We start from the raw sequence: 18,018 nt of genomic DNA, 5'->3' as shown, positions 1-18,018 counted from the left end.
CCCTTAGATGCCAAGCACTTGCACCAGTAGTGTTTACTCCTGCTGCTTCTGCTTTCATTCCAGCTCCTCAAGCTGCTCAGAATGTTCCTTCCAGCTCTACTCAGTCAAGCTCGTCCAGACTCGACATCATGGAACAGCGTCTTGATACTCATGAGTCTATGCTTATAGACATGAAGCAAATGATGATGGAACTTCTGCGTCGATCTGATAAACCCTAGTTTAGGATTTCTTCGCTTTTCCTTGTTTTTAACTTTATTTTATTTTGGTTAACTTCTGTTTCGTTTTCTTTAATTATTCTGCTTTGTTTGTTTGTGTTTATCTATGCACATATATATTTATACTTTGTCACTTCATGTTTGCAAAATTTTTTATTATTCATAATCATTATGTTTACATCATACATTTTCTCTTTTCCTAAAGTCTAGAATGGAGGATCCTTCCTCATTCTCCTGCACTCCTGGCGCTGCTCTGACCTCTCCTTTTCCAGACGATCCAGTGCATACTGGATGTTGTTGAGAATGCCATTTAGCTTTTCCCTCTCCAGAACCTCTTCTGAAGTCTTGAGCTTTCCTTCTATGATCTCTTTTTCTTCCAGCAGTTTTAGTTCAAGCTGGCTGAGTTCCTGCACTTCCTCCACGAAGGCACGGAATTCCTTCAAGTCATTCTTCAGCTCTGGATTCAGGTCCTCTTCCAGTAGTGTCCTTGTCAGCTCTGATATGGTTGTTGTATCCTCTGGATGCCTTATGTTTAGGAACAAGTCCTCCTCAAAGGCCTTCCTTCTGAGCTCTTCTAGTGCAACCATGTATGAAGCCATTTCCGATTATGAACTTGATCGAGTTGTGAAGCTTACCCTCTTTCTCCATCGCTTTATATAGGCTTCACTTTCTCTCTGAAAGTTAATGCTCCTACAGTTTCTCGAGGTTAAGTTCTTGGTAACTGACCCTTCTCTTTACTCCCTTGGCCGGTGGTAAACGTTCTTCTTTCGCATTAACTCTTCTCTTCAATTCGCCTAACTCTGATTCATGCATCGTTTTAATTTCCTTAAAACTTAGACCTTCTCTAAGAGGGAGTACCTTGTACTTCAAGCTCAGTTTTTCACACCCCAAGCTTTTTGCTTATGACAAAAAGGGGGAGTACAACCCAGTTTTTGATGTGTAAGATGTGTTAGTGTGATTTTTTTTCTTTTGGAGAATTTAAGAGTTCCACCTTTATGACCATAGATATGTCACTGGGCAAATACAAGGAATACATTTCACTTCTTATGAAGTGATTTTAGTTTGACTCTGATACCAAAGACTCTGATACCTTGTCCGTTGATTCTGATTACTTATGCGCTCTGATTATTCTATTTCATCTATGTCATAAGTCTTTCACTCTGAACTCTTATATTATTTATTTAGCTCAGAATCTAGGCTTTTCTAACGTTTTCATCAAGTATTAGATTCAGGGGGAGCTAAGCTCAGAATCAAGCAGTGACTTGAATTCAGAATGAGCAAGATAAACTATTCACATCAGGATAAGTCTTTTTCTATATTCCTAAACTCTGAGTGAATTCAGTTTATTGTTTAAGAATTGTTCATAAAAAATCTTAGTTTTGTCATCATCAAAAAGGGGGAGATTGTAAGATCAAGTTTTGATCTAGTAGTACAACTCTATGTTTTGATGATTACAAGTTAACCTTTTGGTATGAACAATTATGGTACCCTAACGTGTTTTTCTGAGTGTGCTGTTTACAGGCTCTGACCTCAATTCAATTTCACACAAATCAGAAGCACTATGTTTAAAGAGTGTCCCAAGCATCGCTTTCGCATTCACCATGTTCTGTATGAACAGTGGAAAAGCTTCAGAAGTTCTGAAGTTATACAAACTCTGATGTGGACTCAGTCACTAGAAGTTCTGAAGATCCAGAAGTTCTGACAACCAAGAAACACTGAAGGTTCAGATGTTCTGATGGTGTAGAAGACTCTGAAGATCCAGAAGCTGAATAGTGGAATCTCTGATGTCCAGAAGCAAGAAACTCTGAAGACCATGTACTTCCCTCTGAGTTCAGAATCAGAAGATTCAACGGTCAGAGGTTCTGTGCTTTCCCTCTGACTCTGATCAACCAGCTTCACAAGTTCCAACATGAAGCATTCCCCTGATCAGAAGTCTCCTATGTCTAAAGGTCAAGTCACTTTCAAAGTACAAAAGCAACAGTACTATCCTAACGACCTACCTAACAGTCTCAGACACAGCAGAAGCTGGAATTTCCAGAACTGCCCTCCAACGGTAGCATTTCCATGCAGCGTTCAAACCCTAATCCTTGGAGAATAAATAGAGACTGAAGATTGAAAGATGCGGTTGGAAGAATTCACACAAGCATAAGCCATATTCAAAAACCTTCAAGCATTCTTTCATCTGAAATTCATTGTGTTTACTATTAGCTTTTCAGAAGCAAATCTCTTGTAAACATTTCTTGATAAACAGTTTGTTTAGTTCCTTTAGGAGATCAAGGTTGATCGGATCCTAGAGAAGACTAAGAGAGTGAATCTTAGTGTGAGCTAAGTCAGTGTAATTTTTAGTCACTTGTAGGTTTCAAGTGCAGTTGTAACTCTTACCTGATTAGTGGATTGCCTTCATTCTAAGAAGGAAGAAATCACCTTAACGGGTGGACAGGATTAGCTTGAGTGATTTATCAAGTGAACCAGGATAAAATCCTTGTGTGCTTTTCTATCTCTTATCTTTAGCACTTAAGTTCTCGAAAGATTTGTCAAAATCTTTAAGGTGGAAGCTTTATCTTGAAAACGTTATTCAAACCCCCCCCCCCCCCCCCTTTCTACCGTTTTTCATACCTTCATGAGTGTCTCCACGTCCTGACACAATTCTCCCTAGACCTTGCAATGCTCAAACTAGAGAATAACTTCCGAAAAGCACCCTTGGTGGAACCATAAACCAGGGACCTGATCCGCATGGGCAACTCAATGTGTACGAGACCAAGATGAGCTTCTCAGGAGCCATAGGTGCAATCATGTGATGTGCAGAACCTACCCTAGAACCTTGTGCAAGGTCATACTAACCTGGTTCAAATCCCTAGTGTCGGGGCACCTCCTTTGTCGGTGAGACCTTTCCACCAAATTCTCCCGTCACAGATCAACAACAAAGATATTTTGAGGACCGCACACTCCTTATCCCGAGTCAAGCAAGAAATTACAAGTCACTGCACACATCTTTTATCGAGATTTTACCCCAAGGCTTCCTTAATTCCCAGTCCGTTTCTCGATACCGTGCTTCACATAGCTGAAGAATCCCTCAAAAAGGGATCGCCTTTCGCGCTGTCTTTGGTCGGTCACTAACTCTGAACAATAGTTGAGCTTATTGAATGATCACTAAGAAGACCACCTAGTAGAATTTGAATCATGAGATATTGAGTTGAGACACATTCACACAAAGAAAAATCGAAAACAAACGAATGTCTATAATATTACGTTTTCCTCATGAAATTTCGCAAGAAGATCCCAGAAAAAAAATTGTAAGAAAATGGGTGTTGCAAGGGTGCCCCTTCCGAATGTCTATAAAGTTTAATTTGTTTTTTTGGTACATAAAATTTAATGGGTTTAAGAAAGTGTGAAAAGAATAATAAACTTAAATTATTTTATCGAGGCTTTTAACAAAGGAGACAACGTAAACAATGATACATTCAATTCTATTTCATGATTTCATCATATATCATTTAATTCCCCAATTGTAAAAAAAACAAATAAAGCAGAAACCATGAGAAAAAGCCTTAAATTTAAAAAAGGGGGAAAAAACAATCTTTCTTCTTTTATAAAGCTCTCTGGTATAATCTGAAACTCAACAGATGACACACCCAACATTATCCTCTTCAACACTTTGAACATAATGATATTGAGTGTATTGTGATGGTCTTGTCTGATAATAAAGGGGATAAGCTTCATAGAACTTGACTGGCTCAGGCAATTTTGGTTGATCTGGCTTAGATGATTCTTCCTTCTTTTTCTCCTCTTTTGCAGGTCCAACAGAAACTATTTCAGTATGACACCACTTCCTTAGTTTGCTCACTACATGTACAGGATCAATGTCTCCAGTTAAGGTCAATTTCTTGCTTCCCATGTCCACAGAAACAGACTCAACCCCTGCAAAGATAAACCAAATACATTATACGATGTGTGTGTTCATTCTTTTTTTATGTAGAAGTGAATGTAGAGTTTTTATCAAGCTTAGCTAGTTTGTTGAAACTAGAGACTAGAGAAACTGAAATAGGAGGAAGATAATTGTTCAATTGAATACCTGAAATGCCAGAGACTGACTTCATAGCTTTTTGCTTGATTTTGTCATCATGTAACTCTACCTTTAACACTAGTTTCTGTAACAAAACAAATAAGAGTGCTTTAGGGCCCCAACAGTTACTTCACTTCAATTGTACCATGTAAAGAAAACAATCCAGCATAACCCCAGCTTTTTGCTTTAAACATCAAAGTATCAAATTCATAGCAAAAAAATTCATAGTGAAAATGGAAAACTTCATGAGCTATGCGTGTAAACAGAGGAAAACTGAGAGAAAACTGAAGACAATTTTCTAAGTAACTTCTAGGTGCTATAATTAATTTTGAGAAAATGAAAGTTGATCCAAACATGCTATGAATATGAGGCGAGATGAAGGAGATAAAAGCGATTAAATTGGCATGAGGGGGTAATTCTTACCATCATTTTTGTTGAAGATTCTGATTTCTGATAGTTATGAAAGAATTGTTGGTTAAAGTTTCAAAGAAGACAAAGATGAGCTAGGCAACTAGAAGAGCTAATTAAAGAGTAGGAAATGGATTTCCTTGTTCACAATTGAAGTGGGGAATTGAAGCTAAGGTTGTGCTAGATTTATAGTTGGGTCCGTCAACTCAAGTCAAGCAAAATAATGCAAAAATATAGTTGGGTGTTCTTAACTTTTTGCAGCAGCAATAAAATACTCTGACATGTGTTTTCCCAGACGCGTAAACGGTGTTGACTGCTGTCGTAACTTGTTCCTTCATAGAAAGAGACTCGATCAATCGAAGAATCATCATCGATTGTTCTCTTCCTTTTGTTTGTCTCTTGATATAAAGTTACCATACTATATATTACTCTATAGTCTATATTGTTCTTCTAGAAATGGAACCACCTCTAGTCTTTGTAGGGTGGATGTGGGCTGAATGCTCTCGTGGCTGTTCTAGTATCCATGACGGGGTTTCGGCATTTCGCAGGAAACAATATGGGTGTATCCGCAAAAATCACTCCTGACACTTAAGTTAGCTTCAAGATCAAAAAGGGTTCTGAAAGTCTTAGAAGAGTATTCAAGTAATGTTTATGGAAAATAATGATTAAATTTGAGAAATAATGCAGGAACACAAGAAAGAGAGGGTTTGAATCGTCTCTTTTAAAAACGACCTTTTAAAACAAGTATTACTTCATCAAAACTTTTCGAAAGAATGATTGTGCAGCAGATAAGATGAGTGAATAAGAACTACAGTAAATAAAAAAGCACACAAAAGCTTTATCCTCATTCACTCTAAATCAGTGGGCTACCTATAAGCCTTGGTATCCACCAGGATTTTCTACTATTTCAGCCAAGTATCAAGGACTTCTCCTTCACAAATATTCTACAAGACCACTCCTGAACAAATATTCTCAATGAATTCTCCTTGACAGGTATTCTAAAGGACTTCTCCTCAACAAGTATTCTAAAGGATTTCTCTTCCACAAGTATTCTAAGACATCTTGTACAACATAATACAAATAACAGTGTTCAGATATGCAAGCTAATGAATAGAAATAACAAAATCAACACAAGATATTGATAACCCAGTTTGGTGCAATATCACCTATGTCTGGAGGGTTTTCACTCGAGAAAGATAATCCACTATTATAAAGAAATAAATATACAAAAGGTCTTAACTGAACAACCCATTTTTACTGTCTTTTCTACCTAACTCTACATGTGGTTATTACTTAATCCTCTACCTAAGTATGAGAGCCCCTCTCACTTTCTCACACACAATCACTGCCACAATGATCGATCTCTTGCACAAGAGTAAAGAGAGATCTCAAGATCAAACAACAAACACAACAACTCTCAGCTTAATACAAGAACATAAAGCTGTTGAGAGAACAACCAGTATGAACTCATAATAAAACCCTAATCACTCATTCGAAGCACACCTAACAACTAGGTCTTGGGTCTTCATAAATAGCAGTCATTCAGGCCTTGTCTTCGATGGGCTTGAAAGATCAAAGAGTCCATACACAAACAAGAAGTTATTCCACTAAAATCAGTAGCAAAACTGCAACAAATCTTAACACATAAGATTCGAGTAACAAACAAAAACTTCCACAAATAACTTCAAATCAAATCTTCTGAACACGATTTGATTACACTTGATATATTCCTTGAACGGCCTACAGAAGCTTCTTGAATAACCCTAACTTGATTATCACAAAATTAATCCAAAGCTTCTAGAACAAAACAACCAAACACACAACACGTTCTCAGGAACAAATGTCACAACACGATGTTACAACATCTTGACCTTCATCTTGGCACACAAAGTACTTTAGCTAAAATGTAAGCAATCATAATAAAGAAACAACATGGGTCATCGTTCGTGTTGTCTTTGGTCGGCCGCTAACCCCGAATGATAATTTAGCTTAATGAATGATTACTTAAGTTTATTAGCAAGAAGGACCACCTATGAGAATTTGAGCGAGGAGATATTGAGTCCAAACACAAAGGGAAATCGAAAGTAAAAGGCCCAAACACCAAAAGATCATAACATCCGCTCTAGCTTCCATTCAACCTCCCCAAAGGAGTTTTAATATTAGATTTTCCTCATGAAAATTCCACATGAGATTCCAAAGAAAATATTAGTAGAAAATTTGGGAAGAAAGTGGGTTTTCTCGGGTACCCTTCCGAATGTCTATAAAGTTTAATGTGTTTATGATAGAAATAAAAGAATAATAAACTTCAATTTTGTTTTTTAAATCCAAATATATTAGTAAAGAAGGATGGGGCTAAGCTTAGGAAAAAGCTAAAGGAAGCGATGCCGAAGACTTAAAGCAGAACCAAAGCAAAAATCAAGAGAGACCCCGACACTCAAGGCGGCCACCACTCCTTTGTTTCTTGTGCAAGGATGCAGAAACGTACAACCTAGAAGCTTGCCAACAAGCCACACCTTCTTGATTTGCGTTCGATAACTACCACCCGAAGGACTCGCTGAATCCAACCATGCAAGACGAACTGATGGTGTGATTGCACTAGACGAATATCCACCTCCATCAAAACCACACTAGTGGCCGGGGGCCCCTGGCGGGGCTTTCGACCTCTCTTTCCCTTTTATGGACGCCCTCTGCCACGAGGAAGAGAAGAAAAGGGGTCTCGAACGATTCCCCCCTCTGAAAGGTGCAGCCATCAACAAGAGAAGCAACCTCTATAGGCGAAATGTCAAGCCCTCGAAAACCAAAGAAGACGCAAGAAGCCTTAAAACTGCAAAGCTTCTCTCCACTGCTAGAACGTCATAACCACCTTAAACTAGCTCCTCCATTGCCACAACTAAAGCCCTCCCTTTGGACCCAAAATCTACATCTTCCACAACCGCAGAGCCAACTTCCCTAGAATTATCTTACAAATCAAGGGAGGAAGACTTACAACTGTCAACCCTCCACACTTTAGTCCTATGATCTACATTGAGTAAACTTCTGGAAAATAAAGATAATCCCTCTCCTAATCATTGTTCCTCTTTACAAAACCCTCTTTGAAACCTAAGACATCAATCTCAAGAAACAGAACTACATTACGGATCCTATGCTCCCGATCACAGAACCAAAGAAAGACAACAAACAAGTCATCATCAACAGGAGAAATATAGTTTTTCTATCCTCGTCACTGATAAAGTTTCCTTACCAATCTCACACCATCAAGAGCTTAGATTGCATATGAATCATGATCATCTCAAAGAAAATGTCCAAAACGAAACCTGAAACGCCTCCCAATTTTGTGACTATTTGAACAAAGACGTTTAGAAGCCTTCAAAATTTTCACACAAATCGCAAACTTGTTGGTAGCCAACCTCCTCTGCTATACCATCGACGAAGAGAGTACAGACTCGACAAGTAGAAACCATGTTAATCATCTATGGAACACCCATCACACTCGTGGAGGATCTAAACCCAATGCCAAGACTTAAGAACTAAACTACCCACCTTGAAGCCCATGACCTTGGACACTCCAACCGCCTTCAACTTTTCCCTGTCCTTGAGAAATCTAGCCTTCATCACTAATAAAGTTGCCCCTACCAATCTCACCCCATCGAGAGCTTTGATTGCATAAGAAGCATGACCACCTGAAAGAAAACAGACAAAGCCAAACTTGAAATGCTCCTCATTTTTTGACTACGTTGGACAAAGACGTTCAAAAGCCTCCCAAATTGAGCACCCAACCCGCAAACTTGGTGGTAGTTGATGCAACATCCTGACTTGGCGACTGACCCCACTGTAACAACATGAGTCTTTTTAGCGCGCTTTGTCCTCACTTGCGCACTTCCCGAGAAAACTTCCCAGGAGGTCACCCATCCCAATATTACCAAGGTTATTAAACTCGCGATTTAACTCGTAAAATCGTACGATTTTACGTTTTTAGGTAGTGAATTCGAGTTAAATCGAGTGTAAAATCGTTTTCGGGTAAACTCGGGTAAAATCGAGATAAACTCGCTAAACTCGTGTAAAATCGCGAGTTTGTAACGAGTAAAGCGAGTTCAGAATAATTCATTTTTTCCCTGTTTTTTTTATCAAAATGACGTCGTTTTTTAGGGGGGGGAAACTAGGGTTCAGAAATTGAAACGCGTTCAATTCTGCTCTGCGTTCAATTCCGCTCTGCTGCGTTCAATTCCTTCCTCTGCGTTCAACATTGCAACGACTCCATGACTGCTCCTGCGTTCAATTCCTTCCTCTGCTCTCCTGCGTTCTAGTTCCTCCTCACGTTCTGCTTCCAGTTCCTTCCTCTGCTCTTCTGCGTTCCAGTTCCTTCCTCTGCTCTTCTGCGTTCCAGTTCCTTCTGAGGTGAGTCCATTAATCTCCCTCCACTTTTCTGCTTCTGCGTTCATGTTCTGCTCCTCTGCTCTCTGTTGATTTTGTTGGCACTTGGCACTTGACTGTTGGCACTTAGCTGTTGCTATGTTGATTTTGTAAATTGTAATCGCTAGTTTAGAAATTAGAACCATGGAGTTTAGAAATTAGACATTCTTGTTCTGTTGTTATATCCTCTGCTCTCCATGTTGTTTTGTTCTTTATTATATGTTGTTATTTGCAGCAATGTCTCAAGTTGATCCCTCAAGTGCCTCAAACGAAACAAGCGCTGCTACTGGACCTAGAAATAGGAGGAAAAATGCTCCTGGAAATCGGTCTGATATTGGGTGGAAACATGGGGTTGATATTGAGGGCAATGCTCGAAAAGTTAAATGCAATTATTGCCCAAAAATTGTCAGTGGAGGAATATTCAGATTTAAGCATCATCTTGCTGGATCAAGCGAAGATTCAGGACCTTGTGTCGGTGTGCCTGAAGATGTTAGACTAGTTATGCAGGATTTTGTGGACAATGCTAAAGCTGCAAAAGATAAAAAAAGGAAATTGACTCAATATGGAGGTGATGTTGAGGGGGAGGGTGAGGATGTACAAACGGAAAGCTCTCAAAGAAAAGGGAATGGCATTTTAAAGTTTACTACAAATGTAAAAAATGGTGGTGGGGTTCAAGCAACAATGAATCAAATAGTAAAGAAGGACTACAAGGAGCAAGTTGATCTACAAGTTGCAAAGTTTTTCTACACAAGTGCTATTCCCTTCAATGCTATAAGAAATCCAGAATTTACGAAGATGTTGGACATGGTTGCTAGATATGGGATTGGTTATAAGCATCCTTCCTTTCATGACATTAGAGTGCCTCTCTTGAAGCGAGCAGTCAAGGAAACACATAACATGCTTGATGAGTTTAAGCAGGATTGGAAGAAAAATGGTTGTACAATCATGTCGGATGGATGGACTGATATGAAAAGGCGTTCCATTTGTAATTTTCTGGTGAACAGCCCTATGGGGACTGTTTTTCTATATTCATTGGACACTTCTGATATTTCTAAAACAACAGACAAGGTTTTCAAGATGCTAGATGATGTTGTGGAGCATGTTGGAGAGGAGAATGTAGTGCAAGTAGTCACAGATAATGCTGCAAATTACAAAGCTGCTGGGCAAAAGCTTATGGAGAAAAGAAAGAACTTGTATTGGACTCCGTGTGCTGCTCATTGCATTGATTTGATCTTGGAGGATTTTGAGAAGAAGCTAAAGGTGCATGAATCAACTATAAAAAAAGGAAGGAAGATAACCACATTCATATACTCTAGAACAATGCTCATTCCCTTGTTGAAACATTTTACTAAAGACAGAGAGTTAATTAGGCCGGGTGCCACTCGATTCGCCACATCATATTTGACCTTGGGATGCCTAAATGAGCTTAAAGTTGCATTGATGACTATGTTTGGCTCAGAAGAATGGAAAGCAACCAAGGTTTCTACCTCATCAGATGGGAAAAAAGTGCAAAGCATGGTTTTGGATAGTCGTCTATGGAATAATATAACCATATGTCTCAAGGCTGCCATTCCTCTTATGTCTGTCCTTCGCTTGGTGGATTCGGATGAGAAGCCCGCCATGGGTTTTTTATATGCTGAGATGGATGCGGCCAAGGAGAAGATAAAAAGCAATTTCAATTCTGTCCAAAGAAGGTAAACTTTGTTAATTTATCTTTTTATGTGTTGTTTTTTTGGAACATGCCTAAAACCTAATTATATTTACTCTTTGATATTTGTATTTCTATTGGTGTGTAGTTATGAGCCTGTGTGGAAGATTATTGATGAAAGGTGGGAAAACCAACTCCGTAAGCCATTACATGCAGCTGCTTATTACCTCAATCCCCGATTTCACTATGATGATGCTTATGTAAAGGACCTTGAGACCAAGCAAGGGTTATTTGCTTGTGTGGATAGGATGACAAGTGACCCCTTGGTGAGACATAAGATTCATAATCATATTCCTTTGTTTCAGAAATCTCATTCTTTGTTTGGTGATGCTAATGCCAAGAGTAGTAGGAAGACTATGGCTCCTGCAGATTGGTGGAGCATGTATGGTGATGGATGCCCAGAACTGAAGAACTTTGCTATCCGTATTCTTAGCTTGACTTGTAGCTCTTCTGGATGTGAGCGTAATTGGAGTGCATTTGAAATGGTAAATAAATTTATTATGTTTTTACTTTTTAGTTATCAACTTTGTTTGTTTAGAATTGAAATTATGAGCCTTAATTTTGGATATTAATTTTTATTGCTAGGTTCACACAAAGAGAAGGAATCGTTTGCATCAGCAAAGGATGAATGACTTGGTCTATGTGATGTACAACAACAAGTTAAGATCTAGACAAGTTAGAAGAAAAGTTGTCCTTCCTTTTGATGATATAGAATCTGATGACGAATGGATAACTGAAGATGTGGAAGAGATTGATGAACAATCTCTTGTTGGGGATAATGACATTGTTGGTGAGAATCAAGTCACAAAAGAGCCTACTCTTGAAGGGGACCCCGAGCCCGATCTTTGATCCTATACTTCATGAGCCTCTCTCATCGGGAGCAGAATTTGATGATGATGATCATGATAGTGGTGGTGATGAATGATGGCCATGATGATGGATTTTAAGATGTTGAAGTATTTGAAATTTGATATCATGACTTGTTGGCTTTTGTTTAATGTTTTATTATGAGTTTATGACTTGTGAAACCTTTAATTTGGATTATTTACTGCTTTTATGTATGAACTTAAACTTGTTAGTAATTTAATTTATGGTTTGAACTTGTTCTTATCACTATTGTTGGTGATTTGGTTCATTTTTAATGTTGTTAGTGTGCGTTCATCACCATAATAGTGTTTTTTATATGTATTTTTTGCATCCGGTAAACTCTTACGAGTTTACGAGTCGAGTTTACCCCCCCTCCACGAGTTTACCTAAACTCTCGAGTTTGATTACCTTGAATATTACTCCAAGGCTAGCACACTTAACCATGGAGTTCTTATGAGTTGGGCTCCCGAAAAGAAGATGCATCTTGTTGTTATGAGTAGTACCAATCAAATCTCTTATGCCCTCCTCAACTGTATAGTCCATCCCTATACAATCTCGGAATACCTCTTGTTCGGGTGTGAGATCGGTTCATTCATGTGCCCATCCGCCTAGAAGACTGCCAAGAGCCGCTCCTTGTCTGTGCCTCACTGCACCGGCGATCACTCCCCGCCCTCGTCGGCCCCGGGCGTCACAGGTCCACCAGCTTCCGCTTGGTTCGTCCCCGAACCACACCGTACTGGGAGAGGTCGGCTCTGATACCATTTGTAACATCTTGACTTGGCGACTGACCCCACTGTAACAACACGAGCCTTTTCAGCGCGCTTTGTCCTCACTTGCGCACTTCCCGAGAAAACTTCCCAGGAGGTCACCCATCCCAATATTACTCCAAGGCTAGCACACTTAACCATGGAGTTCTTATGAGTTGGGCTCCCGAAAAGAAGTTGCAACTTGTTGTCATGAGTAGTACCAATCAAATCTTTTATGCCCTCATCAACTGTATAGTCCATCCCTATACAGTCTCGGAATACCTCTTGTTCGGGTGTGAGATCAGTTCATTCATGTGCCCCTCCGCCTAGAAGCTTGGCAGGAGTCGCTCCTTGTCCGTGCCTCACCGCACCGGCAATCACTCCCCGCCCTCGTCGGCCCCGGGCGTCACAGCTGACTTCCTCTACTATACCTTCGACGATCAAAAACCCTGATTGGGTCCGAGCTTCCCAAGCTCTATGTTGTTGGGGAACTCTGCAAGGGTCTTACCACCTTCTTCTTTAGAACACCCATCACACCCCTGATGGATCTAAACTCCAGGCCTTGTACCAGACTGTCAGCCTCGTCTACCGACTCACCTTCATCTTCCTCATCCCCATCTTGAAGACACCCATGGCCATCAGAGGAGGTTGGACGAGAAGGGAAACCACCTACCATTGCGGATCTAGGTATGAGAACCGTGTGCAGAGAGGTAAGGAAAATGGTATGACAGAAAGAGCCTCAAATGGAACCACGAAAGACTAGGAAGAGCCCAGCCAGCACGGAGGATGACGGTAGAGCTTCACCCCTTGCATTATCATTTAGGGAGGAGAGCAACAGAACCTAAACCAAAGGAGAGATCAGCAAACCAAAAGGTGATAGATCCTACGGCAGCCTGAGGACGATGGTGGGTCAGCCGAGGAGCTCTCAACTTTAGCGACAGTAGAAACCTTAATGGTGAAGACAGTGGTAGATTTGGCGGTGAATCTCTCAACTGTGACCAGCTGAGCCAGATCCGGCAACAAGCTCTGTGTTTTTTGCGGATCCGGCAATTGCAATATCTTGAGGGAAACCTTATGTCGGATATCTTTGGTTTAGTGACTAATATTAGTGGTATGTAAGTTGATAGGTTGAGGGTGGTGACTGATGCAGGTGGTTCGGTTGGTGTGAGTGTTTGAGAAACAACGGCAGTGGTTGGTTGTTGAGACTTGAGGGGGAAAGAGGTTCGGGGGTTTTAAGGAGCCACTCCTTCATAAATCCATGAACTTCAAATTCTTGCCATGCTTCCTTATATTTTTATCGAGACTTTTGACTAGGAGAATGAAAACTTCCCTCAAACTTTTTACCTTAAACATGTAAACAATGATACATCCAATTCTATTTCATCATATATCATTTGATTTCGCCAATTCTAAAATAAGAATAGAAAGCAGAAACCATGAGACAAAGCCTTAAAAATAGAAAAAGAAAAATATCATTTTTCTTCTTTTATACAGTTCTCTGGCATAATCCGAAGCTCAGCAGATGACACACCCAACATTATCCTCTTCAACACTTTGAACATAATGATATTGAGTGTATTGTGATGGTCTTGTCTGATAATAAAGGGGATAAGCTTCATAGAACTTGACTGGCTCAGGCAATTTTGGTTGATCTGGCTTAGATGATTCATCCTTCTTTTTCTCCTCTTTTGCAGGTCCAACAGAAACTATTTCAGTATGACACCACTTCCTTAGTTTGCTCACTACATGTACAGGATCTATATCTCCAGTTAAGGTCAATTTCTTGCTTCCCATGTCAACAGAAACAGACTCAACCCCTGCAAAGATAAACCAAATACATTATATGATGTGTGTGTTCATTCTTTTTCTTTTTCTTGAAGTATATGCATAGTTTTTGTTAAGCTTAGCAAGTTTGTTGAAACTAGAGAGACTGAAATAGGAGGGAGATTAATTGTTGAATTGAATACCTGAAATGCCAGAGACTGACTTCATAGCTTTTTGCTTGATTTTGTCATCATGTAACTCCACCTTTAACACTAGTTTCTGTAACAAAACAAAAAAGAATGCTTTTAGGCCCCAACAGTTACTTTACTTTAATTGTACCATGTAAAGAAAACAATCCAGCATAACCCCAGGTTGAAATTCAAACACTAGAATGTGGATATCAAACTTTAAACATTACCAAATTGGTAGTAAAAAATTCATAAGAGAAAATGGAAAACTTCATGAGCTATGCTTGTAAACAGATCAAAACTGAGAGAAAACTGAAGAAAATTGATTCTATAGGAAAGATTAATTCGAGGAAGAAGTTTCTCTAAGTAACTTCTAGGTGCTATAATTAATTTTTAGAAAATGAAAGTTGATCCATACATGCTATGAATATCAGGTGATGAAGGAGATAAAAGCGATTAAATTGGCATGAGGGGGTAATTCTTACCATCATTTTTGTTGAAGATTCTGATTTTTCTGATCGTTATGCAAGAATTGTTGGTTAAAGTTTCAAAGAAGATAAAGATGAGCTAGGGAACTAGAAGAGCTAATTAAAGAGTAGGAAATGGATTTCCTTTGTTCACAAATGAAGTGGTGAAGTGAAGTTACGGTTGTACTAGATTTATAGTTGGGTCCGTCAACTCAGCAGCAATAAAATACTCTCAAAAATTTGTTTTCCCAGACGCGTAAACGGTGTTGACCGTTGAGTTGTTGTTTAGATTTCTAGCACTCGATAGTTCACACCGGTTCCTTCATAGAAAGTGATCACTCGATCGTTCGAAGAATCATCATCGATTATTGTCCTACTTTTCTTTGACTCTTTACAATTTACCACTATTATTCTATATCTTGTCTATATACTTATATACTTGCATTCCAAGGTTAACTCTCATTCAGCCCCCTCATTAATTAGCTGACAAGTGTCACACTTCTATTCATTTGGACCAAATTATTACAAGCTCATTTTCATTTGAATTTTGTACTAGCGTTTTTACCCCATGTGTTGCACGGCGAATCGATGATCTCGCAAAAATGAGCATTCAACCAAGCAAAATCACAATGAGTATCGCGCAACTTGCAAAATTTGTCAAAAACTTCATATATATTTAATCCTAAATAGTTTGTGAAAAACATTTTTAAAATTGTGAAAAACATACTTAAATGAGATGAAAAATTGTTACCGAGAGTTGCGAAGCTATGAAAAATAAGGGTTGAAGGGGAATGGAGAGTTAGCAAAAATTATTAGTTTTTACATAAATTATTTTTTATGTAAAATATTTTTCCCCGTGGAAGATTTTTACCATGTGATCTAAATATAATTATATTTTTCAGTACACTAAATATAAGTATATAGTATTCATTTAAGAAAAATGTTTTAAAATCTGACTGAATATTTGGCCCCAATTACTATTATTTAGTACTAATTTTAAATTTCAAACTCAAATTACAATTTTTTTTACAAATTTTAAAAAACATGACTTTTCCTAATTTTTTGTAATGATAATTAAAGGAATTAAAATTAATTTTCATATACATAAAATTAGGATCGATCCATTGAATAAGCAAACAACATGAGGTGTACCCATCTTGGGCAAGTTCAATAGTTATCATTTTCTGTTTAGTACCATCTTTCTCGAACTCTTGTTCTCCACTTGCTATAATAGAGAATCATAATTACATCTCATGATATACAAAAAAAATTGTAAGGAATGAGAGTTTAAACTAAAATACCGGATTTTCCATTTAATGTAAAAAACATTTAATGTATTTTTGTATCATGTAATATTCTAAATTATTTTAATTGCATTCAGAACCATTATTTTCTTTTCAATTAAATTTATGTTAAATAATGAAATCAGTATTTTTTCTCTTTTTAATAGTAATTAAAAAGAGAGACTCACACACATTAAATCAGTATTAAATGTTGTATTATGATTTTTTAAAACATGTAAAATTATTAAATGTTTGAAATTGTCAATGATACATAATTAAAATTGTCAATGATACATATTAATGTGATTTTCGTATCATGTTATTTTCGTATCATGTAAACATTAAATTATTTTAATTGCATTCATAACTATCATTTAATAGGAGACAAAGATACAAAATTATAGGGAAATCAGTTAACTGTTTTTAATGTGTGTGAGTCTCTCTGGTCGTGACACTTGTCAGCCAGAGAGGGGGTGTGATAACTTTTATTCTTGTAATGTCATGTGTACAATGTTTTTGGATAATGATTTTTTTTTATATAGTATATAGATGAAGACTCATTATTGACAACCTTTTGAATGTTTATTTAAATTTTGTATTGGGACTCCCTTATTAATTGAATTTTTTATTAGCATTGGTTGATTAATCTTTGACTAATTTAATTTTAATTAATTGCATATAATCTGGACATTAATGGATGATTCATTCCGGCACATACTGTGAGACCCAAGTTTTTAAGCTTAGAATAAACCGAATAAAATTCCTATTCACGATTAGTTTCGATGTAACGTGAAGGAAAACCTGAACAAGTGTTTATCAAATGGAATAAATTTATGAAGGAGAAAGTTCAGGAAAAGGCTAAGGATAGTATTAAAGTTGATATAAGTTATAGCGCAAGTAGTATTCGCTTATACCTAGGACGAGAGCGATAATAAACGACTAATTTACACTTAAAGACACGATGTAAACTAATTCCAAAAATCTTCAGAGAAATGTTAGAACTTGCCTTAATCTTTCCATGACAAGCATTTCGATACGAAACCCTGAAATGTACGAACATCCGATTCTAATTCTCGGAGATTTGCCGAAACTAAATCCCTAATAACTCAAGAAACTTAAAATAAACGGTCGATGAAGACTTTTTCTATTCCGAGCTTCAAACGAAGATTCCACACGCGTACACCTATTTCTTTCGAGGTTTCTAATCTTTCTTCAGAAAGAAGTTTTCTCATCCAACATCAATTGCAAAAAGTAGTTTTTCAGGTAAAATCGATTTACACCGACTTTGGATCGTTTGTCTTAATTCCAAGAAACCTATTCTGAGTTTTGGAATTCTGTCGCCAAAACCTATCTTAGAATTCACAGAGGATGGCACAGGAAAAATCGGAATCGCGAAATTTTCATTTTTCCGCATTTTCCATAAACTATAAATAGCTTAAAAAAAATCAAAAATTTTCCAACACTATAGCCATCAAACCCGCGAGCTTGGAGGAGAAGGAGGAGGAAAAAGATTTTCGCCGTTTCTTGCCTGATCGCTACACCGTTCGTTGCTACTCGAAGACATCGAGGTATAGATGTTATCTCTCACTTATGATCATCAATTCTGTCGTTTTTCTCTATGTCTTTCTGTACTCAAAGTTTTGAGCTTTTTGTAAAACTGTCCAAATAACTCGATTTCTCTGTCTAAACTTATTCCCTGCATGCCCAAGAGCATGTTTAGCGGATTACATTTTGCCGAATCTCGCCGAATTACCGCCGAGTTTCAATTCTGCTTGAAAACCCCATTTTTGGCCAAAGCTTCGTCCTTTAGACTTAAAACTCTCGAATGAGCTTAGCGCCAGTAGGATTAGTTGTCATAAAAGTCGTTGGTGACGTTCCCATCAAATTTGTTTTTTGAAA

The 18,018-nt window shown here is 38.1% G+C and overlaps 3 protein-coding genes across 3 annotated transcripts; 1 reads left to right on the top strand and 2 right to left on the bottom strand.

Annotated features, from left to right (window-relative positions):
• Positions 1–3,661: 3,661 nt before the first annotated feature.
• On the bottom strand, positions 3,662–4,871 carry LOC130738112 (heavy metal-associated isoprenylated plant protein 39-like). The gene is made up of 3 exons (XM_057590018.1): positions 4,702–4,871; positions 4,288–4,363; positions 3,662–4,133 (listed from the first exon to the last, which is right to left on the bottom strand). The coding sequence occupies exons 1-3, from the start codon at positions 4,705–4,707 to the stop codon at positions 3,832–3,834; spliced, it is 384 nt and encodes a 127-aa protein (XP_057446001.1). The 5' UTR covers positions 4,708–4,871; the 3' UTR covers positions 3,662–3,831.
• Positions 4,872–9,333: 4,462 nt separating this feature from the next.
• Positions 9,334–11,653, top strand: LOC130736504 (uncharacterized). Its single transcript, XM_057588330.1, has 3 exons — positions 9,334–10,790; positions 10,893–11,289; positions 11,390–11,653. The coding sequence occupies exons 1-3, from the start codon at positions 9,334–9,336 to the stop codon at positions 11,651–11,653; spliced, it is 2,118 nt and encodes a 705-aa protein (XP_057444313.1).
• Positions 11,654–13,736: 2,083 nt separating this feature from the next.
• On the bottom strand, positions 13,737–15,011 carry LOC130738111 (heavy metal-associated isoprenylated plant protein 39-like). The gene is made up of 3 exons (XM_057590017.1): positions 14,855–15,011; positions 14,385–14,460; positions 13,737–14,234 (listed from the first exon to the last, which is right to left on the bottom strand). The coding sequence occupies exons 1-3, from the start codon at positions 14,858–14,860 to the stop codon at positions 13,933–13,935; spliced, it is 384 nt and encodes a 127-aa protein (XP_057446000.1). The 5' UTR covers positions 14,861–15,011; the 3' UTR covers positions 13,737–13,932.
• Between the last annotated feature and the right edge of the window lie 3,007 nt (positions 15,012–18,018).

This window comes from Lotus japonicus, chromosome 2 (genome assembly GCF_012489685.1).
Source record: "Lotus japonicus ecotype B-129 chromosome 2, LjGifu_v1.2".
Classification (NCBI taxonomy): Eukaryota; Viridiplantae; Streptophyta; class Magnoliopsida; order Fabales; family Fabaceae; genus Lotus; species Lotus japonicus.
This window is presented reverse-complemented; position numbering and strand designations above follow the sequence as displayed.